Here is a 27,344-nt window from a genome sequence, read left to right on the forward strand (position 1 = left end):
GAAATTAAGTTTTAGTCAATACACATTTTTACTGCTTCATCAAGGACATTCTTTAGTTACTAGTGACCATTACATTCTCTGCCACAGACTTTCAAGAACATAAAAGGCCAAATCTTTAATCTTTAATCTTTAAATCTTTGATTTGGCCTTTTGTATTCTTGAAAGCCAATGGCAGAGAAGAATGCAGTGGTCACTAGTAAAGTTTAGTGCCACTGTCCTGGTTTGTGCTAAGTAAGGTACCTGCTGTTTTTACCAAACATTGCTTTGCATCATCGGTGTAAATATCAACAAAGATGTTCTCGAATAAGCCATGAAATACCCACTTTGACTATTTCAGCACTTCCTGTGTTTGTAGCTGTGCATTCACATAAAGGATTTTTAATGATCAGTTGAAGCTAATACCAGATGGATACAAGTAAAACACCTGATGCAGCTAATACCAGCTGGATACGAGTAAAATCTCAGGTCTAGCCACATCTATATGTTCATCTGTTTGCAAGACAAAAATACAATTCTACAGACAAGAGATTGACTCTCTGCCAGATTTTTAGATTGAAGAGTTACTGTATTATTGAAAAGTTAACATGTTATTTCTTCATGGACTTTTCATCTAGCAGGCATTCAGCGTTGTCATCTGTTCAAGGCTTTATTAGTCTCTTAGCAATTGAGTATATTTCTCTAGCCACTGTGATGTCTTAACTTACCTTTGAGATCCTTCATTAGCTTTTTCATTTCTAGTTTGAAGGTCTATACCAAACAATTTCTGGATTAAATGAGTTTTTTACATCTTTATTTAAAATACTTAATTTCCTTTTCTTCTTTTCTTTCCTTTTTTTTTCTGAGATAGGGTCTTGTTCTGTTACACAGGCTGGAGTGCAGTGAAGTGATCCTAGCTCACTGCAGCCTCAACCTCCTGGACTCAAGCACTGAAGCAGTCCTCACACCTCAGTCTCCTTAGTAGCTAGAACTATAGGCAGACACCACCACGCCTGGCTATTATTTTTTAATCATTGTGTAAATGGGGTCTCATTATGTTGCCCAGGTCTCGAATTCTTAAGCTTTAGTGATCCTCCTACCTTGGCTTTCCAAAGTGCTGGGATTACAGGCATGAGTTACTGTGCCTGGCCAATTTGTTTTTCTTTAAACTCTTGAGTATTCAGTCTCAGTGAATCTACAACTGACATGATACTATTCAAAAGTGTTTTGCTATGTAAAGCACAATAACGTTAAATTGCTAATATCTATAAAGTTTGAGGGAAAAATAGTTTTTGTTATTTTAAAATTTTTATTGGCTGGGCATGGCAGCTGATGCCTGTAATCCCAGCACTTTGGGAGGCTGAGGGGGGTGGATCACGAGGTCAGGAGTTCGAGACCAGCCTGACCAACATGGTGAAACCCCATGTTTACTAAAAATACAAAAATTAGCCGGGCGTGGTGCCATGCACCTGTAATCCCAGCTACTCAGGAGGCTGAGGCAGGAGAATCGCTGGAATCCAGGAGGCGGAGGTTGCAGTGAGCCAAGATCACACCATTGCACTCCAGCCTGGGTGACAGAATGGCACTCGGTCTCAAAAAAAAAAAAAAAGAAAAATTACAGTTTTGCTCAATTGTTTGAGTCTTTCCTTTTATGAGTCAAAGAATTCTGATTTTTCTTTGTCAGCATCTTTAGACTTAGGTGGTGCACCTACGGATTGAGCAGGCAAGTGTTCTAATTTTCCTTTTTAAAGCCAGTGATCCATCACTACATGTAAGAATATATTTTTAAAAATTGTGGAACAAAAAATTTTTAATAGTTTTTGGTAAAATATAAAAATTTAGAAAACTTTCAAAACATCTTTAATACTAATATTGCAGAACAACATAGCGGTATTTACTTATTTCTTGTACTACTTTGTAGGTGCACGAAAACTTGGATTTCAAAATAATTTATTGGACAATAATGAGGTTGCAGAGATCATAGCAGATATAAACTGAAGATAGCTAATAAGAGCACACTAGAAGTATTTAGAACAAACTATGTTAATCTTGGGAAGTTTAGTTATACTGTAAGCCCACCACTAGAGATAATTATAGAAAAAATAAAAATATATATGCAGATTCTATTAGCTGTCTTAATCGTGACCTCATCACGTGTCATGTAGCCTCTGGAAAACTCCTCTGTATACTCTTAGAGAATAAAAATTTTTTAAAGGCAAATTTTTTTTCATGTTACCATGAAAATAGTCTTTTCCTCTCAGACTTCTGGTAAGGGTCTTAGGTAACCATGTTTCCCAGACCACACTTTGAAAACCGCTGTTCTAGACCATTGTCCTTTCCTTCTTTCCCAACCTTCCTTCTCTCCCATCTGGTTTTGGATTCATGCCTTCTAGACTTAAACTTAACATAGCCTTCAGCTGCCCTCTGGGTTACTATCCTTCATTCCTTTGAAGTTATTAGCTCCAGTTCCCTGATTGAATTTTTCAACCCCACTGGATTCTCTTCATTGGTCACTTCCCCTTTTTGTCAGATGTGGAGTCTGTCCTTATAATCACTCTTTAGCATAGAGCCTCGAGTTTCTTGGGTCTCTCCATCTCTATGGCTGATTATGGCTGGGAAAAAGAAATGCGCGTGCACATGTCCACACATGCACACACACACCAATGCTGTCTCAATTCCTGACCTCTATCTCAAGTGGGCCTTTAAAGCTACCCAGCAATCCTACTGTATAATCCTTTTTGGTTCTCTCTGTTACTCTCCTGGGTGATACTTCATACTTTTTTCTTTCTCCATGAACTTACAACACCTCTGTCATTCTCATTGAGAGGATAGAGAAAGCCAGGAGAAATTTTCCCTAAGTTGTTATCGTCACATGTGCCCATCTCTGTGTATCAGTTCTGATATTCTCCATTGTTTCTGTTGTTACTGTGATTAAATTTTCTCTGCTCTTACCTAGGGCCAGTTTCTCCAGTTATCTACTAGATGCTATTTTCCCTCACTCCTCGAGTACATTGCAATTCCCCCTCTCTCCTAAATCAATAAAAATTTCCCACTCTGTGGCATCATTTTCATCAGCATACATTCGTGCAGTAATTCAGCCTTAAAAGCAATAACAAAGACTACCCTACATTCTCTTCTAATTTCCTCCTTTTTTTTTTTTTTTTTTTTGCTTCTCTTAAAGCTAGTGGGCCTTAATCCATTTGGGCTGCTGTAACAAAAACATATTCTTGGTGGCTTATAGATCTATTCTATAAATCTATTTGTCACAGTTCTAAAGGCTGTGAGTAGGCCAGTATCAAGGCACCAGTAGAGAGAGAGTAGTTATCTCATCTTACTGTTTCCATGTCATCTTCTCTCTCAGACTTGCTCTGATTGTGCTTTTCCCCTCAACCAATCTATAAAACTATTGATAGTGTCACCCATGATCTCTGTTCTGCTAAATCCCATGATCAAATTCTAGTCTTTCTCTTACTAGAACTGTCATCTGGTGTGTTTTATATTGCTTAATTACGCCTTTGCCTTTGAAGACTTTCTTCTTTTGCCTTCCAGGACACCTTGTACTGATTTTCATCCTAGTTCTGTGTTTCTTCTTAGTTCCTTTTGATAGTTCTTCCTTATTTGCCTGACCACACAATATTGGCATACCTCAGGGCCCAGTCCTTGGACTCCATCTTTTGTATTTATTCTGTTCGTGATCTTAAAGCCTTTGTGAATGCTTTCTATATGCTGATGGCTTGCAGGTTTATATATCTAATCTGGACCCCTTAACTGAACTGCAGAATTTTATATCTGTGTTAAGAGTCGTAAGACCACTCCTGGATTCAGTGATTTGCTAGGAGGACTCACAGGACTCAGCGTATAGAGGTTCTTAGAGCTATGATTTATTACAATGAAAGCATACAAAGCAGAATCAACAACAACAAAAGACACATGGGTCAAAGTCTGAAGGAAACCAGGAGCAAGCTTCTAAGAGTTCTCTTCTAGTGGAGTCTCTCAGGATGTGCTTAATTCCTACAACAACAAATTGTGACAATACTTGTGAAATATCTGTCAGGGAAACTTACTAGAAACTTAGTTTTCCAGATCATTACTGGAGGCCAGTTATGTCAGCATCCTTTGCCTAGTATGTACCGAGATTCCAGATTCCCAGAAGGAAAGAAAGTGTTCAACATAAGCTGCATTGTTTATGCAGTTTAGGCTTTTTGTCACCATAGATTAGATTTCCTTTACCTAGAATTTCAGGAGTAGAATTATATAGTATGTATTCTTTTGTGCCTGGCTTTTTATTAAACTTAATGCTTTTGAAATTCATCCATGTTGTTGCATGTATCAATTGTCTGTTCCTTTTTATTGCTGAGTAGTATTCCATTGAAATAATATGGCAGATTTGTTTATCCATTCACCTGTTGATAGACACTTGGCTTATTTCCAATTTGGAGATATTACGAATAAAGCTGCAGTTAACATTCAAGTAGAAGTCTTTCTGTGGAAATATCCTTTCTTAAGGCAAATATATAGGAGTGGAATTTCTTAGTCATGTGGAAAGTCAATGTTTAAGGTTACAAAAAACTGCCAAACTGTTTTCCAAAAGTACCTTTTTACATTTTTACTTGCAGTGTGTGAGAGTTGCAGCTGCTCCACATGCTAATCAACACTTAGTATTGTCTGTCTTTTTAATTTGAGCCATTACTGTGGATTTTAATGGTTCAGTGCTTTTAATTGTGGCTTTAACTGCATTTTTCTGATAATTAATAATACTGAGCATCTTTTCCTGTACTTAATGACCATTTGTATATTTTGAGAAGTGTCTCTAAATCATTTGCCACCTTTTTGATGAGGTTGTCATCCTGTTACTTATTTGTAAATTTTTTTTACATATTCTAGATTTATGTTTCACAACAAAGGAAATCTTATCCACCAAGGGACATTTGGAAATGTCTAGAGACATTTTTGGTTGACACAGTTGAGGGAGGCCTGTACCTGTCCTCCTTCCCCTTTTCTCCATCTCTCCCTTGCTCCCTCCCTCTTCCTCCTTTTGAGCTTTCTAGATCACTTTATTAACCTGAGGTTGTGGGAGCCCTGATTTTTTATTTCATTTTTTTCTTCTCCGTTCTTCAGTTTAGGTATCTTTTATTGATCTACCTTTAATGTCTTTTATATTTCTGCAGTATTCAATCTGCAGTTAAGTTCATCTAGTGAATTTTCATTTGAAATGTTGGACTTTTTCACTCTAGCATTATTTTTTGATTCCATTTTCTAGTTTGTTTCTTCTGCTAAGATTTCTTTTTGTTCATTATGTTCACTTTTTAGTATTTATAATAGATGTTTAATTCATTAAAGTTTTTGTCTGCTAATATCAATATCTGGTTATCATGTTTTTATTTTGGGTCACATTTTCCTGTTTCACATGTCTAGAGAGTTTTGATTATGTGCTGTACACGTGTGTGTGATACATTTTGTAGGGTTATGAATCATGTTGCCTTCCTTTAAAAGTTGTGAGCTTTGTTCTGGCAGGCAATTAAATTACTGAAGGATCTTGAACCTGTTAGGCTTGTTTCAGTACTTTGTTAGGGGTAGGTAGCCTCTTCTAGCTTTATTTTTAATTTTAGGGCAGGGCTCCTTTTCAAGGGTGTAGTCCTTATTTTTAAGATGTTGCTTTTCTGGAATCTTATTTAACTGAATACCTGAGGGGCTCAGCAAGAACTCTCTACTTGTATTGATTTGGAACTACTCGATCTACCCACATATATGATCTCTGGTATCTGATATCTCCAGTTACCTCTTAGTCCTAAAGCTGCCTGCCTGCCTTCTTTTCTTTTTTCTTTTCTTTTCTTTTTTGTTTTCTTTTCTTTTCTTTCTTCCTTCTTTTTTTTTTTTTTCTCAGAGTCTTGCTCTGTTGCCAGGCTGGAGTGCAGTGGCGCGATCTTGGCTTACTGCAACCTCCGCCTCCCAGGTTGAAGGGATTCTCCTGTCTCAGCCTCCCTCCCAAGTAGCTAAGACTACAGGCGTGTGCCACCACACCCAGCTAATTTCTGTATTTTTAGTAGAGGCAGGTTTCACCATGTTGACTGGATGGTCTCGATCTCTTGACCTCGTAATCCGCCTGCCTCGGCCTCCCAAAGTGCTGAGATTACAGGTGTGAGCCACTGCGCCTGGCCAGCAGCCTTTCTTTCCTTGGAGATTCTTGCCCTGCCCAGGTGCAGTTTGGCCTTAGCCAGGGTCTTAGGAAAACACTTATGCAACTTTTATGCCACCCCTTCCCCACTGTGGCACGGTTCCCTTCCTTCTTGTGCTGTACCTACAAATTCTAGCCTCAAGTTCTTCGCCTCCTCAGTTCAGGGAAATCATCTCTCTTTATTTGGTGTATTAGTCCATTTTCACACTGCTGATAAAGACACCCAAGACTGGGAAATTCACAAAAGAAAGAGGTTTAATTGGACTTACAGTTCCACAGGCTGGGGAGGCCTCACAATCATGGCAGAAGGCAAGGAGGAGCAAGTCACATCTTACGTGGATGGCAGCAGGCAAAGAGAGCTTGTGCAGAGAAACTCCTGTTTTTAAAACCAGATCTTATGAGACAATCCATTCCCTATCACAAGAACGACACAGGAAAGACCCGTCCCCATGATTCAGTCATTTCCCATGAGGTTCCTCTCACAACACCTGGGAATTATGGGAGCTACAAGATGAGATTTGGGTGGGGCACAGAACCAAACCATATCACTTGGGTCTCACCTTGCTATGCTGTGATAGAAAGTACTCTTATGCAGAAAGCCGGGGGTAATGTGGGGGCTTGTCAGTGTGTTTCCATCTCTCAGGTCCCCTGCTGCCTGTTGTCCAATACCTAAAAACAATTGTTTCATGTATTTTGTCCTTTTTTTGTTGTTGTTCTTATTGCTGTTTTGAAGTGGAGAATAATCGGGTGCCATTTATTCTATCATGGTCGACAGCTTAAGTCTTCCCAAACAACTTTAAGAAAAAAGAAATGTAACATAAACAATTTTGAAATTATAATACATTGGTAACTAAACAGAAGGTAAACCAGTTGTGATTTCTTTTTCCTTTTTCAAGTAGCTATTCGTAACATACTAATAAGTGAAGGAAATTTAATTACTTGCTTGGTGTTCAAAGGCTAATGTGATAGGTAGCTATGTTATGAGCTGGTACAGTAGTAATTTGTTCATGCCCTGTAAAAGAAGCCATTTGTTGTTAACAGATGTTCTTCAGAACATGACAACACTATCCAAAGAAAATTGTTAGAGTTGGTATATCCGTGATAGGGCTCTCCCAGAGGCTGAACTCCCTTCATTATAACTTAGATAAGACACAGTTACTGGGTTGCCGCTATAAGCAATATTTTACCAAGAGGGCCCCTTAAACAGGAACTGGTCATTATTTATACTGTTGTCTTCCCTGTCACTGGTGCTCAGGATTGTTGAGCCTAAGTGGGAGTGACATTTTAAATTTCATGAGACCATTCAGAGTGTCTTTCTTGATTTCCCAGAACCTCATCCTTCTCTGGAGTAATCAATGTTAGTTGGTTTTCCTGTTTTCATTTCTGCCTTTCGCATAGCCCATGATACTGAATATAGTTGGCTTCACATGTTCTAAAACATGTTCACATTGTTTGTTATCATCAGTAAAGTACTATTATGTAGAATCCCTAAAATTGTATATACAATGTGAACTGATGACTTTATGCTTTGAAGTGGCAGGTTCATTTCTTAACCAATTAAGAAATGGGCAAAGGACTTAGCTTTGTGTGTGTGTGTTGTACTTTATTTTGTTCTAGCTTTTTGGGCTGAGATAATGTGTTTCATGTGCATGCTTGTGTAAATATGGATTTTATACATATAATTAAAATGTTTATATAAAAGAGATTTCTGGCAATACTTAGCAAGTTTTTTGTTTTGGTTTCTTTTTGTCATGTATCATCTTGCTAGATGCCTTGCTTTTACAAGACTGATTAAAAGTTTTCAAGGTGTTATTTGTCACTAGTCTTCTGTATCATACAGTTCTGAACACAAAGAAAATACTTAGCACCAGTATAAGATTCAAAAGAAATCAGTAATCTTTCTGGCTTATGCTTTTAAAGCATGTTATAATTGCATTCAGTTGCTTTGTTTTTCCCATGAGTGCTTCAAGGTTTCATGCATTTTTTTCTCAGCTAAATGCTGACGAAGTTGTTTGTATTGGCACAGGTACTTTTTAAAAATAAATAAACTGATACTTGAAGCAGCCAAAGATCTATATAAAAGAGTATTTTAGAGGTGAGACTTATTTCCCAGCATTATTAGATAAAAAATATATTTCCCATAAAGTGTTTTTCAAATAAAAGATAATGCTATTTAAATGCTAGAATTGGATTATAACTTTTTTTTTTTTTTTTTTTTCCCGAGTTGCTCTGTCACCCAGGCTGGAGTGCACTGGTGTGGTCTCAGCTCACTGTAACCTCTGCCTCTGGGTGCAAGCGATTCTCCTGCCATAGCCTCCCCAGTAGCTGGGATTACAGGCGTGTGCTACCATACCCAGCTAATGTTTGTATTTTTGGTAGAGATAGAGTTTCACTATGTTGCCCAGGCTGGTCTTGAACTCCTGACCTCAAGTGATCCACCCTCCCTGGCCTCCCAAAGTGCTGGGATTACAGACGTGAGCCATCGTGCCTGGCCAGTTATAACATTTTTAAGCTCAAGTGATCATTGAAACATTTAGCTTAGACCCTATTTTGTAGTTGAGATAAGAACCAAAAAAGTGGCAAACAAAGGTACTCTGAGAGCCAGGATCCCAACCCAGGTTCTCCTGACTCCTAGTGCAGTACTCTGCTAAAGAGAGACAACTGTATAAGGCCAATATGCCATACCAGGGTGAGCCTAGAATTCTCTGCTTAGGCATTGTTGGGTCTTTTGCTGTTGATTGTGATATGTGCTCATTACAACCTCGCTCACCTACACTTATCTTCTGTTTGCTCAGATTCCCTGAGCTTGCCATTATTCAGTCTCCCAATTAGATGGACTCCTATTAACCTTTAAAAACTCCAACTGAGATGGCTTCTTTTCTAAGATATATTTTCAACCACCTTTACATGCCCTCTTTTACCCCATAGATACTATTGTACCCTGTGCATCCTTCTGTTATTGTTATATCAAATTATAATTGGTTGCAGTTTTTTCTCTACTAAAGTGTAAGTTCTTAGTAACATCTCGTCGTCTTGTGTTTTTTAATCCTAAAGCCTAATGTAGTGTCTTTTGAATTAATTAAATTGAGATTGCAGTGCTGGAAAACATGGGGTTTAAAATAAGCTCTGAGTAAAAGGCCCGAATGTTTGTTTTTAGTATTGTGTGACTTCTTGCTGCTTTTTTCTCCTTTTTACTTATTTCCAGAATTTAGACACATTGTGGATAGTTGAGGTTGCCAAGTCTGTGTGTTCAGATCACTAGTTCCTAAATATCGGGTCTATGGACAAGCTGCATCTAACTCGCCTATGGATTTTGTAACAATACAGTAGGTTTTCTGATTTAGTGAGTCTGGCATGGATCCCAGGATCCTTTTTGTTTTGTTTTGTTTATTTTAAATCTGTCAATCAGGTTATTTTGATGATCAACTGAAGTTAGGAACCAAGCTTCAGGGATAAGGTGTTAGAGCAGTGTGAGATGGCTTGGAGCAGATTCTTCCTTGCTTTAGTAGTTCTGTAAGCTGCTTAAGAGCTTGTGAGTTTCTTATTTCTGGTCCCCAAACACGTATAGCACATAGTTTGTAGTAATGAGAATAGGTTTAAATTGTCACCTTTAAGATGTTTTTAATCCAGGTTTTGATTAATTATAAAAATGGTGACTGATTAACCTTTTTATTTTTTATTGTCATTTAAGGAGTGTTCAGCCTGGGTGTTCCTGTAGATGCTCTCTTCTTTATTGGTAACCAGTTGGTGGCCACGAGTCATACAGGGAAAGTGGGAGTGTGGAATGCTGTCACTCAGCACTGGCAGGTTAGTTTTAACTAAAGCATATTACAGAAGTTAAAATATTTCTGAAATGTATGCTGATTATGTATTTTTTTTCCTTGTAGAATTCATATTGTTTCTGGTTTCGATTATGCAAATATTGAATGAATGTAGTGGTCAATTTTTTTACTAGATGCATATTTGAGCATATTTTCAAGAGTTTAAGTTACTTTGGAAAGTAAGTTAGTTTTTTAAACTGTGGTTTGGCGTTTCTCCATTTGTTTTAAATGTTCGAAGTTCAATGCCTTGAGCATGGTAGTCCAGGCAAATTTTATTTCCTGAACAGGAGCACAGATCTGTGTGAAAACCCATAATCTGTTCAGAGATGATAGCACGCTAAATACTCTCAAGTACTTGAGAGGAGTAAGAAAGAGGTAAGACTTTAAAAAGGTTAATACCTGATTCTTAAAGGAAAGAGGAAGAATTAAGGACTTTAAGCAGGGAGTGACATAAGCAGATCCATGTTTTAGAAAGGTAACAGTGGTTGCTAAAATGAAAGGTGGACTGGAGGTCAGGAGGGAATCTACTACAGCAATACAGCAATCGAGAAGCAGAGCACTTCAACTAACGGCAGTGGTAGTCGAGGTGGCAAAGATGAGTACATTTGAAAAATATTTCATAGACCTTCCTAAAATGACAGGTCTGCTATCTGATTGATGTGGGAAATTGAAGAAAGAGAAATGTATTTCTAATTTTGGGTTTCTAGTTTGACAATCCAGTAGCTGGTAGTATTTTGAATTGATAGGAAACGTGGGAAGAGAAGCAGATAGGCTGGTGGGTCAAGTGAAGAATGGTTAAATTGATTAATACGTTTACTTTGAGATTCCTATGGTTATTCAAGGTAGATGTTAGGTATATAGTTGGAAGTACTCCTTTGGAATTTAGGAAAGAAGAAAGGTGAGAAATCTTTAGAGTCCATAATATTTATGTGATAAAAAAATTGATAAGATTTTCCATTGAGTGGGTATATAGAAAGAAAGCAAAATCCAAATTAGAATTTTGGGGGAACGTTAGCATTTAAGGGGACAGGATAGACAACGAAGAGCCAAAGAACATGACATGATTGAGAAATGACATTAATTTTGGCAGTAGATATCATTTTCAAATATATATGTTAGGTGTTGGTGGAAGAAAGCTAGATGGCAGGAAATGAGGAAGTAAAAGATCAGAGAAAGGAGACAGCAGATTCAAATACCTTTCAAGAAGTTTGGTGGTGAAGGAAAGCAGAGAATCAAAGTGATGGCTTAAGGATCAATGCTGGTTTGAAAAAAAAGATATTTGGTGCTTTATTTTTCCTCTAGGTTAGGACAGGCTTGAGCATACTTGTAGCTAGAGAGAAGAGTTGCCGGAAGGACCTGAAGATTGAAAGAATGGAGATTATTTCTGGTCCCATAAAAGTCAAGAGTGTATGTGGAATCTATAGCACAGCTAGAAAGGTTGACCCCACAGGGAGTAGAGACATTTCTTTCTCTGTGACAGAAGGGTAAGGAAGGAGTAAAGAGAAAGGCATTGAAGACTATTGTCAAGTACTGCAGAAATTATAAATAGTATATTTGCAGTAGACCTGGGATCCATGTAGTTCTTTAGTTACATAATCAAGGTTAATTTTAAGTATTTGAGTCAGATGAAGCAGGTTTGTATGTAATCTTAAAAGTTTTTTGCAAAATCATGAGGACAGTTTCAATAAAATATTAATGAAAATGTTATAAAAGCATTGACTCTGATTCAGGTAAGATAAAAGTAAAAAAAAAAAATTAAAGAAATGTTTCTGTTTCTTGTTTCCATTTTTTTTTTGTTTAATTCCATACCCCCCCCCCGCCTACACACACAAAATTATGTTACAAAAGAAGATTAATAAGGAATTAATTGGTATTGTCAAGTAGGTAGCCTAGGCTGTTACATAGCATAAGAGCAATTTTTAGGCACTATTTCTCAAGTTGATATTTTAAATTTAGATTTGTATTGGAAATATGGATTATACATGTTTCATTCTCATATCAAAGCAGAGAGCTTTGAAAGTTAGCTCTGGAAAGGCTTTATGTACTTTACTTCCTAAAGAATCAGATAACTCATGTGTATTCTGAGAAATAGAGATCTTCAGCCATAGTACCATCTGAGTGATAGCCTAGCCTCTAAGTACACAGTGGAGGCTGAGTTTGGGGAGGAAATATTGGTTCTGGGAAGAATAATTCAGAGTGAATTTCTGTAGTCTGATGGACTAGACTGGACAAGAATTTGGGAGTTGTGTTTAATTTAGCTTCTCTCTTTCCTGTTGTGAGGCACCTGTAGCACTGATGTTAGAAGCAAACTTTTTGTGTGTGTGTGATAGGTTTACAGACCTCCGCATATTAGGAATAGGAATAAGGCAGGCATTGGAATCCTGGGCCCACATTTTGTTGGGGAGAGAGAGGATTGACTTTTCAGTATTATGCCTTGACTGCTTTCTTAAGCATGGTCTGTTTGCTTACTTACAGAATTTATAGTAAGAAATACGAGATTCTTACTTAGATTTAGATATTCTAAATTTATATAGAGAAATATTAGATACAAATATTGAAACAATGTATATTGTTTATACTATGTATTAAATTATGTTAATTGACTAGTTTGTTTATACACACTTGCATACCACATACCAAAGTAAAGGCTCTGGGATCTGGGATTTTAGCAAAAGCCGGCATGATTTCATGGGACAGTAGAAATTAAGCCTCCTACAAAAATCTGAAGGTTTAAGTTTCTCAATCCCTGAGAGGACTGGGAAAAGTTTGCCCAATAGTCTTGGAACAAGAAAGTTTGATGTGTGTTTGGTGTCTTGGAATGGGAAATGGAGATGCAAGAGTAAACCATTAGAAATTGAAACCAACATATTCAAATTAGGAGTGAATTGAAGCACAAAGACTTGCCTTTGTTGTATGAGAGCCCCAATTTGAGAAACTGATTTAGAACCAATTACATTTCTAGATACAGACATGACACCAGTTAGAACACTTTCACGAAAGAGAGCACACAAGAATCCTATCGAAGAAGTAATTTCTACTAAAATAACTTCCCAAAACTTATAAACTTCACATGGAAACAAATGATGAAAAGTCATCAAACATAAAAAATGTGCAGTCCCCAAATTGGAAATAATGGAACAATTAGAAAGCTGCTGTATTGAAGGAATAGGACAAATCAGAAAATGGAGGGAAATAAAACACTAAAATTTAAAAGATCATTGAAAATTTTTTTTAAATTTATTTAATGGTTAAATAGAAGCAGAGCTAAAATAAAATTAGTAAATTGACAGACACATCTGAGAAAATCATTTCCAGTTAAGCCAAGAGAGTGAGATAGAAAATATGAAAAAGGAGGAAAAAGTGAGAAAGTATTTCATGTAGGAACAGAGTAGAGGAGCCATATTGGAAAAGATAACAGCGGCTAACATTTTGGAGAAATGAGAAAGGACATGAATTTATTGATTAAAGAAATGTACCAAGTCTTGGCAGCCTAAATGTTTAAATGTGCTGTAATAAAAGATATATTACGATAAAAAGTATTCACAGAATAGTGACAGTTTGCCTGTAATTAGACTTTGAGCAGATTCCTCATCACCACTAGTAGACACCAGAAGACGACTATGGGCATTCTCCAAATGGCAGAGAAAGTAACTTTCAACCTAGGTTTTTATACACAGCAAAACTACCTGAATGAGAAGGGTTTTTTTTCCGGAGAGAATTTCTCACTCATAACCCTCAATGAAAGGACTACTAAAGAAAAATGCCTTTTGAGAAGAAGGTTGTTTGTATTTGAAGGGGAAGAAATGGAATGCATTAAGCAGTGATTAGGAAATTGGAAAGTGGTAAATACAATGGTAAATTTAGATAAGTGATTATTTAAAAATTAATGGATGAAGGTTAAAACATCCTGTAAAAAATACTGATGAGTTTACAGGTATAGAGATTATAGTTAAAAGATTCTAGGGGCCTTACATGGGAAGATAGAGTGGTATTTTAAAACTGTAAAACATTTAAATTTACATGTAGAGATTAGTGGTAATCACTGTGTGCTACCTTATAAGAGAAAAATCCGCTTCCATATTTTATTTGTGACCACATGACTGAACCATGCATACTAATCAGTATGGTTTCTTGGATTCTTGCCATGAAGTTGTTAGGATAAAGAAGAGGCTACACAGTGGCTGCTTCCTTGCTTGTGCTAGGAGGGAACTCAGCAGGTACTAACTCACTGTGATTCTGCTTATCCTCTGCTTTCTCTGTTCTCGCTGTATTGAAGGGTAGACATGGAAAGAAAAGCAGATCATGATTAAGGGTTACAGAAAAAGAAGTAGCAAGGCTTTAATCCTAGAGCCCGTCCTCCCAGAGAATAAATGGTTAAAATGTTTGCCTTTGTGCCTTGGGAAGTGCTAGGCTCCTCCTGCTCTTTCATTGGAAAAAAAAAAAAAAAAAGTATCCAAAGGGAGAAGAATCTCATGGCCTTATCTGTCCCCATTTTCCTGCCATGAAGATTCTGGGGTAGGAGTTTAAGCCCTTTCCTTTAGTGCTAGAGCTAAGATGATTTAGTTAACTTGGGTAAGAGAATTGGTTAGTGGTGTGTAAAGCAGTCTCCCCTCCATCCTTTAGACATCTTTACTGATATCACTGAAAAGCACTTAATGTTTACCTGGTATAAAATGTTTTGGCGTTGGCTTTAATTAAAAGCCTGACCTCAGGATAGGGCATGACAATTGAGTTCTTTGAGATATTTCTAGTGTAACTCGTAACTGCATGACATTGAGAGGGTACATATAGAAATTAGGGTTATATCAGGAAGAGCTTAGAGGAAGCATTATTTTCAAGTTTTAGTTATTCCTGTTTTTAATTAGAATGAAACTAGATTCTGTGCTTTTTCACTTGCTCTTCAGATATTCCCTTTCCCCTTGCCCTACTTAACTCATAGTTGACTTCAGTGTTCAAGCTTCACTTCCTCTGTGAACCTTTCCTTGATATTTGCTCTTCACCCACCAGCATTGAGATGGCAATTCTTCCCCTCTCACCTCTGATTGTATTTAGTCTATTCTAGTGCCTATTCTATAATTGTCTGCTATTTTTCTTTCTCACAAGTTTACCAGCTCCTAGAGAGCAAGGAGGTACCCCACATCCCTTATCTCTAGTTCAGTGTTTGTTCTCTTGGATAATATGTGGTACATAAAAAGTACTTAAATGTTAAGCAGATAATGTTTAGATTTTAACTTTTCAAATGAAAACGAGATATAGTATATGAAAAGTAAAAGTCCCTTAACATTTTTAACTTTTAAATTATTGGAAGTTTTTTAGACTTGGAAGCAAAACTTGGTGTCTAATAATTCATTTAAGTGTCATCTATGAAGAAGCTTAATAGGCATCTCTGGCCTGGCTGTAAACAGGAAAGATTAATTTTGATGAAGAGTAGAATAGTACTCTACTAAAATAGTATTGCAACTATCCTAGCAAACACTTTTTTTTTTTAATTTGGAGACCAAGTCTCACTCTGTTGCCCAGGCTGGAATGCAGTGGCATGATCCCGGCTCACCACAACCTCTGCGTCCCGGGTTCGAGTGATTCTTCTGCCTCAGCCTCCCGAGTAGATGAGATTACTGGCGTGCGCCACTACACCCAGCTAATTTTGTATATTTAGTAGAGACGGGGTTTCACTATGTTAACTAGGCTGATTTTGAACTCCCGACCTCTGGCGATCTGCCCGCTTCGGCCTCCCAAAGTGCTCGGATTACAGGCATGAGCCAGCACGCCCACACTTTTTATGGTTTTTGTTTGTTCGCTTTTTGTTTTGTTTTGTGGTAAAACTCAAGCCCTTTGCTGTTTCTTTTAGCGCAAATATGGAAAGGTATTAATTTGTAAACTAGATTGATTTTCCTGGAAAAACTAATTTTTTAATTCCTATACTTTAAAAAAAATAAATGCATATGAGACTTTGTTTGCCTTGCCATTTCCTAGAAAACAAGTAATCTTTAATAAGGAGAATGAAAAATAGAGAATACCACCTTTTCAGATAAATAATAAATTATCAAGGGAGCAAGTACTTTCTGGAAATCAGTTGCTTTGTTTACTAGTTCTAATTCTATCACTTGCTTACTGTGTGACTTTGGACAGGTCGTTTAATCTCTTGTATGAGAAGGGGAAAAGAGAGGGAGCTGGTCAGACTTGGCCTTTCAGTTCCAGTGGGCTGCGATCTAGTGATCACATGCAAAAAAAGAGGAGACAACCCATCGAAATTGAGAAAGGAAAGTACTGCTGTGGGAAATACAATTAAAAAAATATTTTGAAGGAAGTATATTGGTGGGTTCTCCTCTATAGCATGTTTGTGTATATGTGTGTGCATGCATGCACCTATAGAAAGTTTATTTCCTAAGCCTTACTAAAATTGGATGTTGGTTGCCTCTTTACCAGAAGAATCAAAGTTTTGAGGAAATTGACCAGAAAACAGAAATTATACTTACTATCTAACATCTAATAATACTCTTACTACATCAGGTTCAAGATGTTGTTCCTATAACTAGTTATGACACTGCTGGATCATTCCTTCTGCTGGGATGTAACAATGGATCAATATATTACATAGGTAAGTGTACAGTCCCTTAAAATGCTCCTGCTTAATGCAATTTTTTAAATGAGAACAAGAAAACATTACCTATCAGTTTTAAATAGATATGCTGTTTATTTTAATGCTGTTTAAATTTGTTATGTTTTAGATATGCAGAAGTTCCCCTTGCGAATGAAAGATAATGATCTTCTTGTAACGGAACTGTATCATGATCCTTCAAATGATGCTATTACTGCTCTGAGTGTTTACCTCACACCCAAAACAAGTTAGTACATGGCCAATTTTATACATTCTTGACTTTTTATCTTTTTATTCATTAATTTATTGTGTGACTAGGTCAAATTAAACTGGTATCTTTCTTTTTGAGAACTGCAGTGCTAAGGATTTCATCTCTACTAAGTCTAAAATTTGTATTAAGTTTCATACTGAAGTCAAACATGACTAGTAAACAAACATAATTTGAGGTGGAAAATTGGAACTTCTGCTGAATTGCATTTGTTAAGCCATATGATTATAATATTAGCTGAAATTACAAAAACAAATCTGCACATTTATCTTCCTATTAAAATAACTAATTTTTCACTTCAAAATTAGGAACTTTTTAAAAAATAAAAAGTTCTTAGACTACTACTGGAAACTAAGCTTATTTTCTTGGGAATTTAAAAATTTAAGCTGTAGAAAAAAGGTGTTTTATAACTTTCAGTGCATTTTAGAGGCCATTGCAGTGAAAGTAACAGACTAGTTCTATAAAGGAGTAAGAGATAAACACAAATGGGAAATTTAAAATTTACCTATAATGAAAGGAGTTCTAATAAACATTAATATATATTCAATAATACTACTAGGTTTGGATGTGCTGCTTATGTAAGTCATCATTTTATTTAAATTAACAAAGGAAACCATAATTTTTAGTATGAAAGAAATATTCAAGAGTATACCCATGAATTTGACTGAAACCATAGTAGGACTTAAATTGTATTGCTCTAGAAATAGGGTTTGGTAAACCATGGATTTCTAGCCAAGCTGACTCTTTTTGACACCAGCTGTCTTTGGCTGCTTTTCTGCCACAATGACAGAATTGAGAGGTTGTGACAGAGACAGTGTGGCATGCAGAGTTTACAATGTTTACTACTTGGCCCTTTACAGAAAATGTGCCAACCCCTGCTCTAGAATGAGATGTGGATTTTTTTTTTTTTAATCTAGTTAAAAAGCAGGCATAAAACTGGGAAAGTTTTACAAATCAAAGCACTTCTTTTGTTGTGACGGGGATTTTAAGACATGAAAAATGGAGTCATCTTCTGGTTATAGGAAGTGTTTTTCATGACATACTTTTTTTCCTTTGATTCAGGTATTTTCAGATGAATCAGTTAGTAAAACTAGAACAGCTAGTAAAGCTAAGAGGTTCTCTATCTGTGAAGCTTTTAAGAGTATAGGTCGCTGAAATTTTTCCTATCTAAATTTACGATGGGGACTGGGCACTTTTTTAAAAAAAGAAAAGAAAAGACACTGCTGAACCTTAGATGATTAGAGGAAACAACATATTGTAAGTATGATGGAAGCAATGTAATGGGTATGTTTATTCCCTAGCACCGTGTTTTGAAACTTCAATAGTATTTATATATATAGTATTTATATATAATGCTTCACTATCTGAGAATGATTTAGTATTGTAGTTTAAGTAGAACAGATGGTAATTCTAGGCTAGACATAATAAGGAATATTGCTTTTGGGATACTATGTAGTATTCTTGGCATGGCAGATTTATGAATTCTTTAAACTATGTTGAGTATCTACTGTGTCTCAGGTACTCTGTAAGGTGACAGATAAAAAGATGATTATGATTCAGTCTTTGTCAATAAGGAGTAGAAGTAGCTAGACATATAAATAAGTACAGAATTAGTGTGTTATAATTGCTGTGATAGAACCTAATAGTGCAAGGCAGGAGGTGAATAGTTACATCTTGAAGTGAAGGTTAGGAAAAGATTTATCAAGGAAATAACGATTTTAAGATGACCCGAGAAGTTTTAAGATTTTTTTTTACTGAACTGGATTTAGGGCTGATATAAACAGTGAATCCAGCTCTGCCTATTTTATCATAGGGAAGCTTTGCAAGGGTAGCTTTTTTATTATCATTCCATAATATATCACCTGTCAACTCGACTTGATATAGGTGTCAGTGGTAACTGGATTGAGATCGCCTATGGTACGAGCTCTGGAGCAGTACGAGTGATTGTACAACACCCAGAGACAGTTGGATCAGGTCCTCAGCTTTTTCAGACTTTCACAGTTCACCGAAGTCCCGTAACAAAAATCATGCTATCAGAGAAGCATCTTGTATCAGGTAAAATAATTTCATTAGTACTGGTAAAGAACTTGGCCTTGTGTGTTATTTTCTGTACCCGCACAAATTAAAAGAATGAAAACGCAGTGTTTATGTGAGAAAAATATACTAGAAGAAGTACTAGAAAAGTTTAATAACTGAGGAAATTATGATCGTCTTTTAAAGATTTCTTTGAGCTGGTCATAGTGGCTCACGCCCATAAATCCTAGCACTTTGGGAGGCCAAGGCAGGTGGATTGGTTTAGCTCAGGCGTTCAACTGGTGAAACCCCATTTCTACCAAAAAAGAGAAAAAAAAAGATGGTTTTTATTTTGCCTGGTTTTAATATACATACATTTAGGAGGTGTGATTTTTTTTTTCTCTTGGCATATCTTATTGCAAAATATTTATTTTGACCCTGCTAAGAGGAATTTTTATTAAATTTTTCAACTTTTACTTTTAATATAAATCAGGTTATCTTATGGTTTAATGCTAAAACTGTAGATTTAAATGTGTATTTTGATATTTTGTCATCTCATAAAAATAATAAAATTTAAAATTATAAAGATTATTTGAAGAAAACCTTTTCATGGGTTTGTAGTTCTTTATAGTCATATACAATTTTAAAAAATTTAAATACTAATTGGATACATAAAAAATTAAGTACTAATTTTCAAGTTTAACAAATAGTACTTTCTGATTACAAAGTAAAATTCTATTGAAGAAATTAATTGTGTATGGAAGATGATTTCTAAAAGGCTTTGTGAAAGTTGTATTGTGAGTTGGGTATGTCAGTAGAGCTTGCTTTCTAGAGGAGTCTTACATTAACTCCTTTTGTAGAGCAGTTCCTGCCCAACTTAAAACTTTTACAAACGTGGTTTTCATGTATCAGATTTGTTTTTATGAAGTCTGGCTAGAAGATAATGCATCTTTTGTGAAAGATGTAGTGAAAGTTTCTCAATCTATTTAAACACCATGTGGAGCTGAAACTCAGTCCATAGCTGACTGATTATGCTTTTATTGAATGTGTAATTGTTTGTGGTATAAGTAGGCCTTGCTAAAACAGTCTCTGTTAGGTTTTCATAAAACATTATTCCCCTCCCCCACTGAGGATTTTCTAACTCGTGCTGGTGCCTCCTCTTTTGTCCAATTGCTGAGTGTTGGATTGCCCTTGAGCTCTTTCCTGGACTCTCTATTCTTCTTTATCTGCACTTCCCCGGTTATTTGAATAGTAAGTAACTATATGTCAATGGCTCCCAAACTTTCCTCCACCTGTGACCATCCAAAGAGTTCCAAACCTGTGCATCCAGTGTCTGGATCTCTGGTTGTATGTTTAATAGGCATCTCAAATTAAGTTGGACAAAATGGAACTTAACGATTTCTGTCTCAAAAGCCATCTTAGTATGCAGTGTCACCATCTACTTATCTACTAAAGCTGAAAATCTAGGAATCACCCTTGATTTCTCCCTTTCTTTCACCTCCCACATAGTACAATTCACCAGTAAGTCCTGTTGGCTTTGCTGCCACATTATGTCACAAATCCAATCACTTTTCATTGCTATCAGTCTGCTGTCTCACATCATCATCCTTTCTCCCCTAGATAACTAGTAACTTCTCAACTTTTCCGTCTCTGTGGTACATGCTCCACACAGCAACCAGAAGTATCTTTTAGAAATGCAAACCAAGTCTGATTCCTGATGGCTTCTAATTGTATTTAGAATAAATTTAAATTTCTACCGTGGGCTATATGGCTTTTCTTGTTCTAGATTCTACCTACCTTTAAAATCTCTTCCCAACTCCCGTGTCACTTTTCTCATTGCTGATAACACTCTAACCTGTTGGCTTTTCTATTTTTTAAAAATGCCTTCGAGAACTTTTGCGTTTGTTCTTTTTATTCGAAATGTTTTGCCCCTAGATATTTGTTTGGCTGCATTCTTGTCATTCTGGTGGCGTTTCAAATCCCTTCTCAATGAGAACTCCTTGGCAACCTGCTTTAAATTAAATTAGCCAAACCTCTATCCAACAATAACTTTCCCTAACAGTACCTTGCTTTGTTTTCCTTATAGCTTTATCACTTAATCATTTATTTGCTTGTTTATTATCTCTGTATAATTAGAAAAGTTTTCCAATAGCAGAAACTTTGTTCTATTCTCAGCACTTAGCATAGTTCTGACACATAAAAGATGCTGAATAAATGTTATGAGATAAGGCAACTCAATGCTCTGAGAAAATAGGCCGTTTTGCAGGGTTACTGTGATGTTTCGATGGTTATTGTGGGATGTGATACCAAGGAACTACTTTGTAAAACTTGTATTTTAACATCAGATATTTCATGTAGGTTTGAAACTTATGTAAGTTTATCAAGAGAAATATCCTTTTTAAGAAAAAATCTGGAGCATTTTATGTATACTCAGTTATGTTATTCTGCCACCTGGTGGATATTAACACATATGTAATGACATTGTTTTCCTTATAGTGCAGTTTGATCCCTTAGAGAAAAACGTTAGATGATGACCGATACTAGCAAAGTTGACATAGTTGTCCAATTGAATCAACTAACAATATTTAAATTATTTTTCAGAATCCTAGTAAGCTTAGTAGTGAAATCAGGAAACGATTTCCCATGAAATTCAATAGCCTAGGACAAAATGTCTCCTTTTTCACCAGAAAACTGACAGTCTAGCAATTGAGAATTTTGTTACATAAGAATAGAAAGTACACAGTTGTTACTTATTTCTATTTGCCAAAATTAAATTTCTTTCTAAAGTTTTGTTTAAAATATGTGTAACTGTAAAATATGTAACACATTTTTACCTGGTAGTAAATATTATGTATGTGTGTATATAAGAAATTTTGGAGACTTTCCTAATATTTACGGATGAGTTCATAGCTCATTGCTAATAATAACAGATTTTCTAAAATCATGAATGGCAAAATTAGTATATTTTTTATTAAAGCATGCCAAAAAAGTAGTTTTTGCGTTAGTAATACATTGTATGGTGTGTATTTTCAAATAGAGTATCTACTCAGACAAAAAAAAGTAGAGATAGATTAGGAGACATTTTAGTATATGCTCAGTTAATATTCTGTTAGCAAAATAAAACTAATTGGAGCATGTTTTTTAAATGCAGACTTTCTTTGTATAAAAATATTGCTCAGCTTTAGTATAGAATCTTAATTTTCCTTAATGTAATGATGAGTGGGCAATAAATAGCTGATTGCTTAAGATGTTTGACAATTGTCATTTGTGCCAATAATTTTTCGGTAAGTCCTGATCTAGGTTAATATTTGAGTAGCATAAGCAGAAACAGTTTCTATAGTTAGGAAAAATAAACCAGGAAACTGTTTACTATGTAGTTTAGCCACAGAACAGGACAATATTCAGCATCTTTTTTCTTACACACACATTATTTTTAACCTTTACTACATTTATACCCTACAAGCTATTTTTATGAGGATCTGTAGGTTTACTTGACATACCTTATATTTTTCAGCAAGGTAAAGCATACTCAGTTTTCTCAGTTAAGTAGATACAAATTACGTATAGTTTTAAGATAAATATGTCATTTGCCACTTATACTCTGATGTGTTTAATGTAGATGATTGTGAAAAAACTTAAAATGAGTTTTTAAAAGTAATTTTGCATTCTTTTGTGTTCTCTTTCTTTGCTAGTCTGTGCAGATAATAACCATGTCCGGACGTGGACAGTAACGCGATTCAGAGGAATGATCTCTACTCAACCAGGTTCTACTCCTTTAGCGTCATTCAAGATACTGTCCCTGGAGGAGACAGAAAGTCATGGTAGCTATTCCTCTGGAAATGACATAGGTGAGTTATTTTAGGGCATTTTTAGGTACTATATTAGCTGTTCAGAAGAAGCATATCAACTAATAAAACCATAAAAACGAGTTTTAAATACACAGTTTTCATTTTAATTTTGAAATTCTAAACAGAATTTTAGTGTATTTTTCTGATGAAATTCTATAAATTCACGAAATTATTTTATTGCATCATTTTTCATTAAAATGTTAGGAGAGCACATTTTTCTTCTTATTAATGTTTCCTCATTTAAAGAGTGTCATCTTCACGTTAGCTACTTTTATTATTAAAACTATGATAGCTGTGTACATTTGATATTTGAAATTTTTTTTATTAATCTACTGAAAATAAAATTTGAAGCTCGAAAATGTTCCTATATAATGAGAGTCATTTTGATGACATGGTAATATTCATTATGAAACAGTGTAGAATGTCTCCATTGATATTCTCTGATTTCAGCAAAAGGTGTATTAAGTTTAGTTTAGGTTTTCTCTCTATACACCATACATACATGTGCACATGGGCACTCACATCCACACGTGTGCATACACATACACAGTCTTCATAGAGATCATTCCACCCCCGGCCCCATTTGAAAGAATCTTACTGTCCTTATAAGCTACTTAAGAGAATTCTACTACCACAGCCTTATGATTTTTAGAAAGAGAAATATGCAGTGTTACCAGTTTTAACAGTTGTTATGTAATCCCAGTTCTCTGCATGATGCTAGGCACTGGAAGTTTATATTGTTATTTATTCAATAAATATTTATTGAGTGCTTGTGTTCTAGATACTAGACATTTTAAAAAGTGCAGTGAACATCAACTTACGATGTAGTGAGCAGTAGGAATTAAATGAAACAATTGTATTTTGGAACTCTGCTTAAAGGCATAGGTCAAAAAGAACCCAGAGGAGACAGTGCCAGGATCTGTGTTAGAGGTTGTAATATATGCTCTCATTTAATCTTCTTGACAATTTAGGAGGTAGATACCCCACTTAATGTTGACGGAAGCTGAGATTCAGACAGCACTTCATAGAGGTTTTAATGTTTGAACTGATACATGAAGGATAGACATTTGTTGGGTGTGTAAGATTCTAGGGTTGGAACATTCCTGGCAGAGAAAACAGCAAGTTAAAAGGGTAGAAGCCAAGGGAACTTGGCAAGTTTGGAGAATGTCAGGAAGGTCATTAATTGTTAGATTATAGGATATGTGGGTAAGAATACTAAGACATACTGAGTGAATAGGCCAGTGCCAGATCATGGAAGGCATCTATACATCAAACTAAGAAATTTAGATTTTATCTTGTAAGTAATGGGGACCTTTTGAAGAATTTTGAGAATGATACTAGATTTGTGATATATATAATTCGTCTTTCAAGAGCATGCAAGAAAACTTGACAGTGAAGACTTAAGAGAGTGAAACAAGGAAACCAGAAAGGAGGAATTTATTAACCAAAGTGCATGGTGGTCATTGACTAGATGTGGCAGGCATGAGAGAGGAAGGAGTCTAAAGTGACCCTAAGGATTCTTGGGAAATGGAGTAGCTGAGTATTACTTACTAAATACAGAAATATAGAAAGAATAACTTATTTTGAAAACAAAGATGAATTCAGACTTACGTATTTTGAGTGATGGTGCATATGGATACTATTCTGTGGTGTGAAGATATACCTGGTCTCTGGAGAAAGACCTTAACTAGAAATTATGTTTATGAGTATTCTGCATATAAGAAGCACCTGAAAGCCCCAGGAGTAGATGTATTGTTCAAGGAGAGCATGTGTATTGTGAATACAAAGATATTTATAAACAGCCCTGTGAATTAATTATAAAACCCAGTAAGATAAAGGGGACAGGGAGGTTTTTCATTCCTCTTTATAGTGGTATTTAAAATATATATATCCTCAGAGATCATTGGACATATAGATCAGTGGAACAGAGTAGAGTCCAGATTCAGTAGAGTGGTAAAGGTGGAATCTACATTGTAGTAGGTAATGGGGTAATAGATGTTGGAGGTGTCCATGAAAGAAAGAAGTAATGGAGCTAGTTGGAAGGCAAGGAAGTTCAAAGGTCATATTTATACACATAATCTTAGCCAAAAGGCCGAGAAGCGATCGAAGGTCATATTTTTTATTCCTCCAACTTTCTCCCTCATTAAAGTTAAGAAAGATCTGGGGATATTTTGTATTCCAAGGAAAGGAGCCATTTTGGGAAGGGAAACTATAAATGGGAGGTGGGGGAAGAGAGGGCAAAGAATTAAGCTATGAAGAATAGATTATGGGTCAGTCTCATGTCAATATGAGGTTCAAGGGGAGAGAAGATACAGTTCTATAGTCTTCTCATTCCTAGTTATTTTATTCTGAGTTATTTTATTCATGGTCACTATTTTAACCTTGTTTATGAGTTATTGAATGAGGACTGTCATTTCATTTTAATAAAATTAGAGATCAGAAAGTTCCAGTAATTGAGCAACTGCATATTTAGTGAAGAGCCAGACAGCTTAGGTTTGTTTGAATTCCACTTCCATCATATAAAGACCTATGAGATCTTTCGTTAAGTAATCTCTTGGTGCCTTATTTTTCTCATCTGTAAAATGGAGATAGTAAATAATAGCACCTCCCTTAAGTGGTTATTATGGTGATTAAAATTTTATATTTGGAAAACATTTACGGTGGCACATGCTAAGTACGGTATAAGTATTTGCTAACTAATAATAAAGATGACATTGGTTCATTTATTAAGTACATGTATGTTTCATGTAACATAACTTGGGATATATTGTCTTTAAAAATTTTATTGTAAAACTTTTTACAATACTTTTTATGAATTGTAAGTTGATACTATTTTAGCTACTATGTATAATGGGAAAAGAGAATTATTAAAATTTTATGCTTAAGTTTTAAACAAAAACTTTTTTCTTTACGTTATTGTTCAGGATCTTTCTAAAATATAATAGGCTATTTATCTGTCTTGCCAAATACAATAAAGTGAAAATAATTGAATCTTTCATTTTAGATTGAAAAGCTTCAGGGTGCAACTCTGTAGTAAATTTTATGCTGTACTTTAGTCTTCATACTGTACTTTGTTTTTCTCTTTTGGTTTACCAATTACCTTATATAAAATTGTGTGTGTTTTTTTAATTTGCATCCTTAAAAAGAAGAAATACTAAAGGAAGAAATGTGGTTAACAGAAGCTTCAACTAATTACATTCCATCTGATGAAGTTTCACTTTATATTTTAAGATTTTGTGTGTTGCCTTCTCAAAAAAGTAAAATCAGTACATGAAATGACTTAATGTATATGTCTTTTTTAAGTTATAAGAATCTAAGCACATCCCCAAAGATAGTAAATATCTTAACAGGTCTCCGGCTAGTACTGTTAACGTAGCACCTTAGGACATTTTTTCCTTTAGCTTTTACAGCCTTAGTCATGTATAAAATATAACTTAGAAATAATTGTGTATTTCTTTAAAAATTTTTTAATGCAAATTGAAGTACTTGTATACATTTATTCCATGTCTGATTGTGAGCTGAAATGTGATACCATATTGGTATGTATGAGAAATTCTTTTCTTGTATTAAGAGTAATGCTCCTTTTGTAAAATGAAAGAACTAAAATTTTAATTTTTTGACATTTTTGTTTTCTGATCAAGGACCTTTTGGAGAGCGAGACGATCAACAGGTGTTTATCCAGAAAGTTGTTCCCATCACCAACAAACTATTTGTAAGACTCTCATCTACTGGAAAAAGGTAACACTTTACTGTAAAAATATTTGTATTCAGAAGCCACCTTTTGTCTTACAAAACATATGGCATAATTTGACGTATTGATCAAAGAGTGCTAGTAGAAGCAAATTGTTGGGAGAGGAGTCTGTTATCTCATAATCATAACTCAAAATGAAGACAGTATACGTTATGCTTACTTTCTGGGATTTAAGAGTTTCACTGATGCTGTGGACAGTTAGGAGGGACTAATAATAGAATAAGAACACAGTGAACTTTTTTTCATGGCCAAACATAAATACTTATTAATTTTGTTATTATAAGCAGTTTCTTTCTTTAAAAAACCTAGAACTTAAATATTTTCCATCCCATATAAATCTGTATACATTATTTATGTTTCTCAAATAAAACATATTACAGATTTCCTGACATTTAGTATCCCCTTTTAAAATAAAAATGACAAATACTGATTAATAACACTAATGTGCATAATCTTGGCACAGCTTACGACATAGCACCCATGTTTTATTTTCTATTTTAGAGTAATTTGTGTCTACTTTAACATGGAGAGAAATTATCTGTCTCCGTGAGAGCAGGATTCCTGTCTTTATGCGGTCTCCTCAGTATTTGTATGTGAATGCTGCCCTTATGCTTCCATTATATGGCACTGGCAGTATTCCTCTGTTTAGTTTTTTCTATTCAAACTTAAAGAACATAGTGATTTTGCTGAACTAATTCTGACACTTCCTGTTACTAGCTATGTAAATGCAACTCAAGTTATTTTATTTCCCTTAGCCCAGTTTCTTTATAAAATAAGGTTCAACGACTTTGGCAGGATATCATAGGATAAAATAAATTTCAAACGTGTAATATCTTGCATGGTACCTAACCATAATAGATGTATAGTAGAAGTTAATTTCCTCTTCCTTTTGAC

General features: G+C 35.4%; 1 protein-coding gene across 12 annotated transcripts in view; it reads left to right on the top strand.

The window, feature by feature from the left end:
• KCTD3 (potassium channel tetramerization domain containing 3) overlaps positions 1–27,344 on the top strand; it is a 56,510-nt gene that overhangs the window by 20,877 nt on the left and 8,289 nt on the right. For all 12 annotated transcript variants that reach the window (XM_015116160.3, XM_028843450.2, XM_077986374.1 and 9 more), the window contains 6 exon segments: positions 9,843–9,958; positions 16,483–16,570; positions 16,701–16,817; positions 18,723–18,893; positions 22,544–22,699; positions 26,341–26,437. In XM_015116160.3, the coding sequence (XP_014971646.1) occupies positions 9,843–9,958; positions 16,483–16,570; positions 16,701–16,817; positions 18,723–18,893; positions 22,544–22,699; positions 26,341–26,437 (745 nt within the window).

The sequence above is a fragment of the Macaca mulatta genome, chromosome 1 (genome assembly GCF_049350105.2).
Source record: "Macaca mulatta isolate MMU2019108-1 chromosome 1, T2T-MMU8v2.0, whole genome shotgun sequence".
NCBI classification, from domain to species: domain Eukaryota; kingdom Metazoa; phylum Chordata; class Mammalia; order Primates; family Cercopithecidae; genus Macaca; species Macaca mulatta.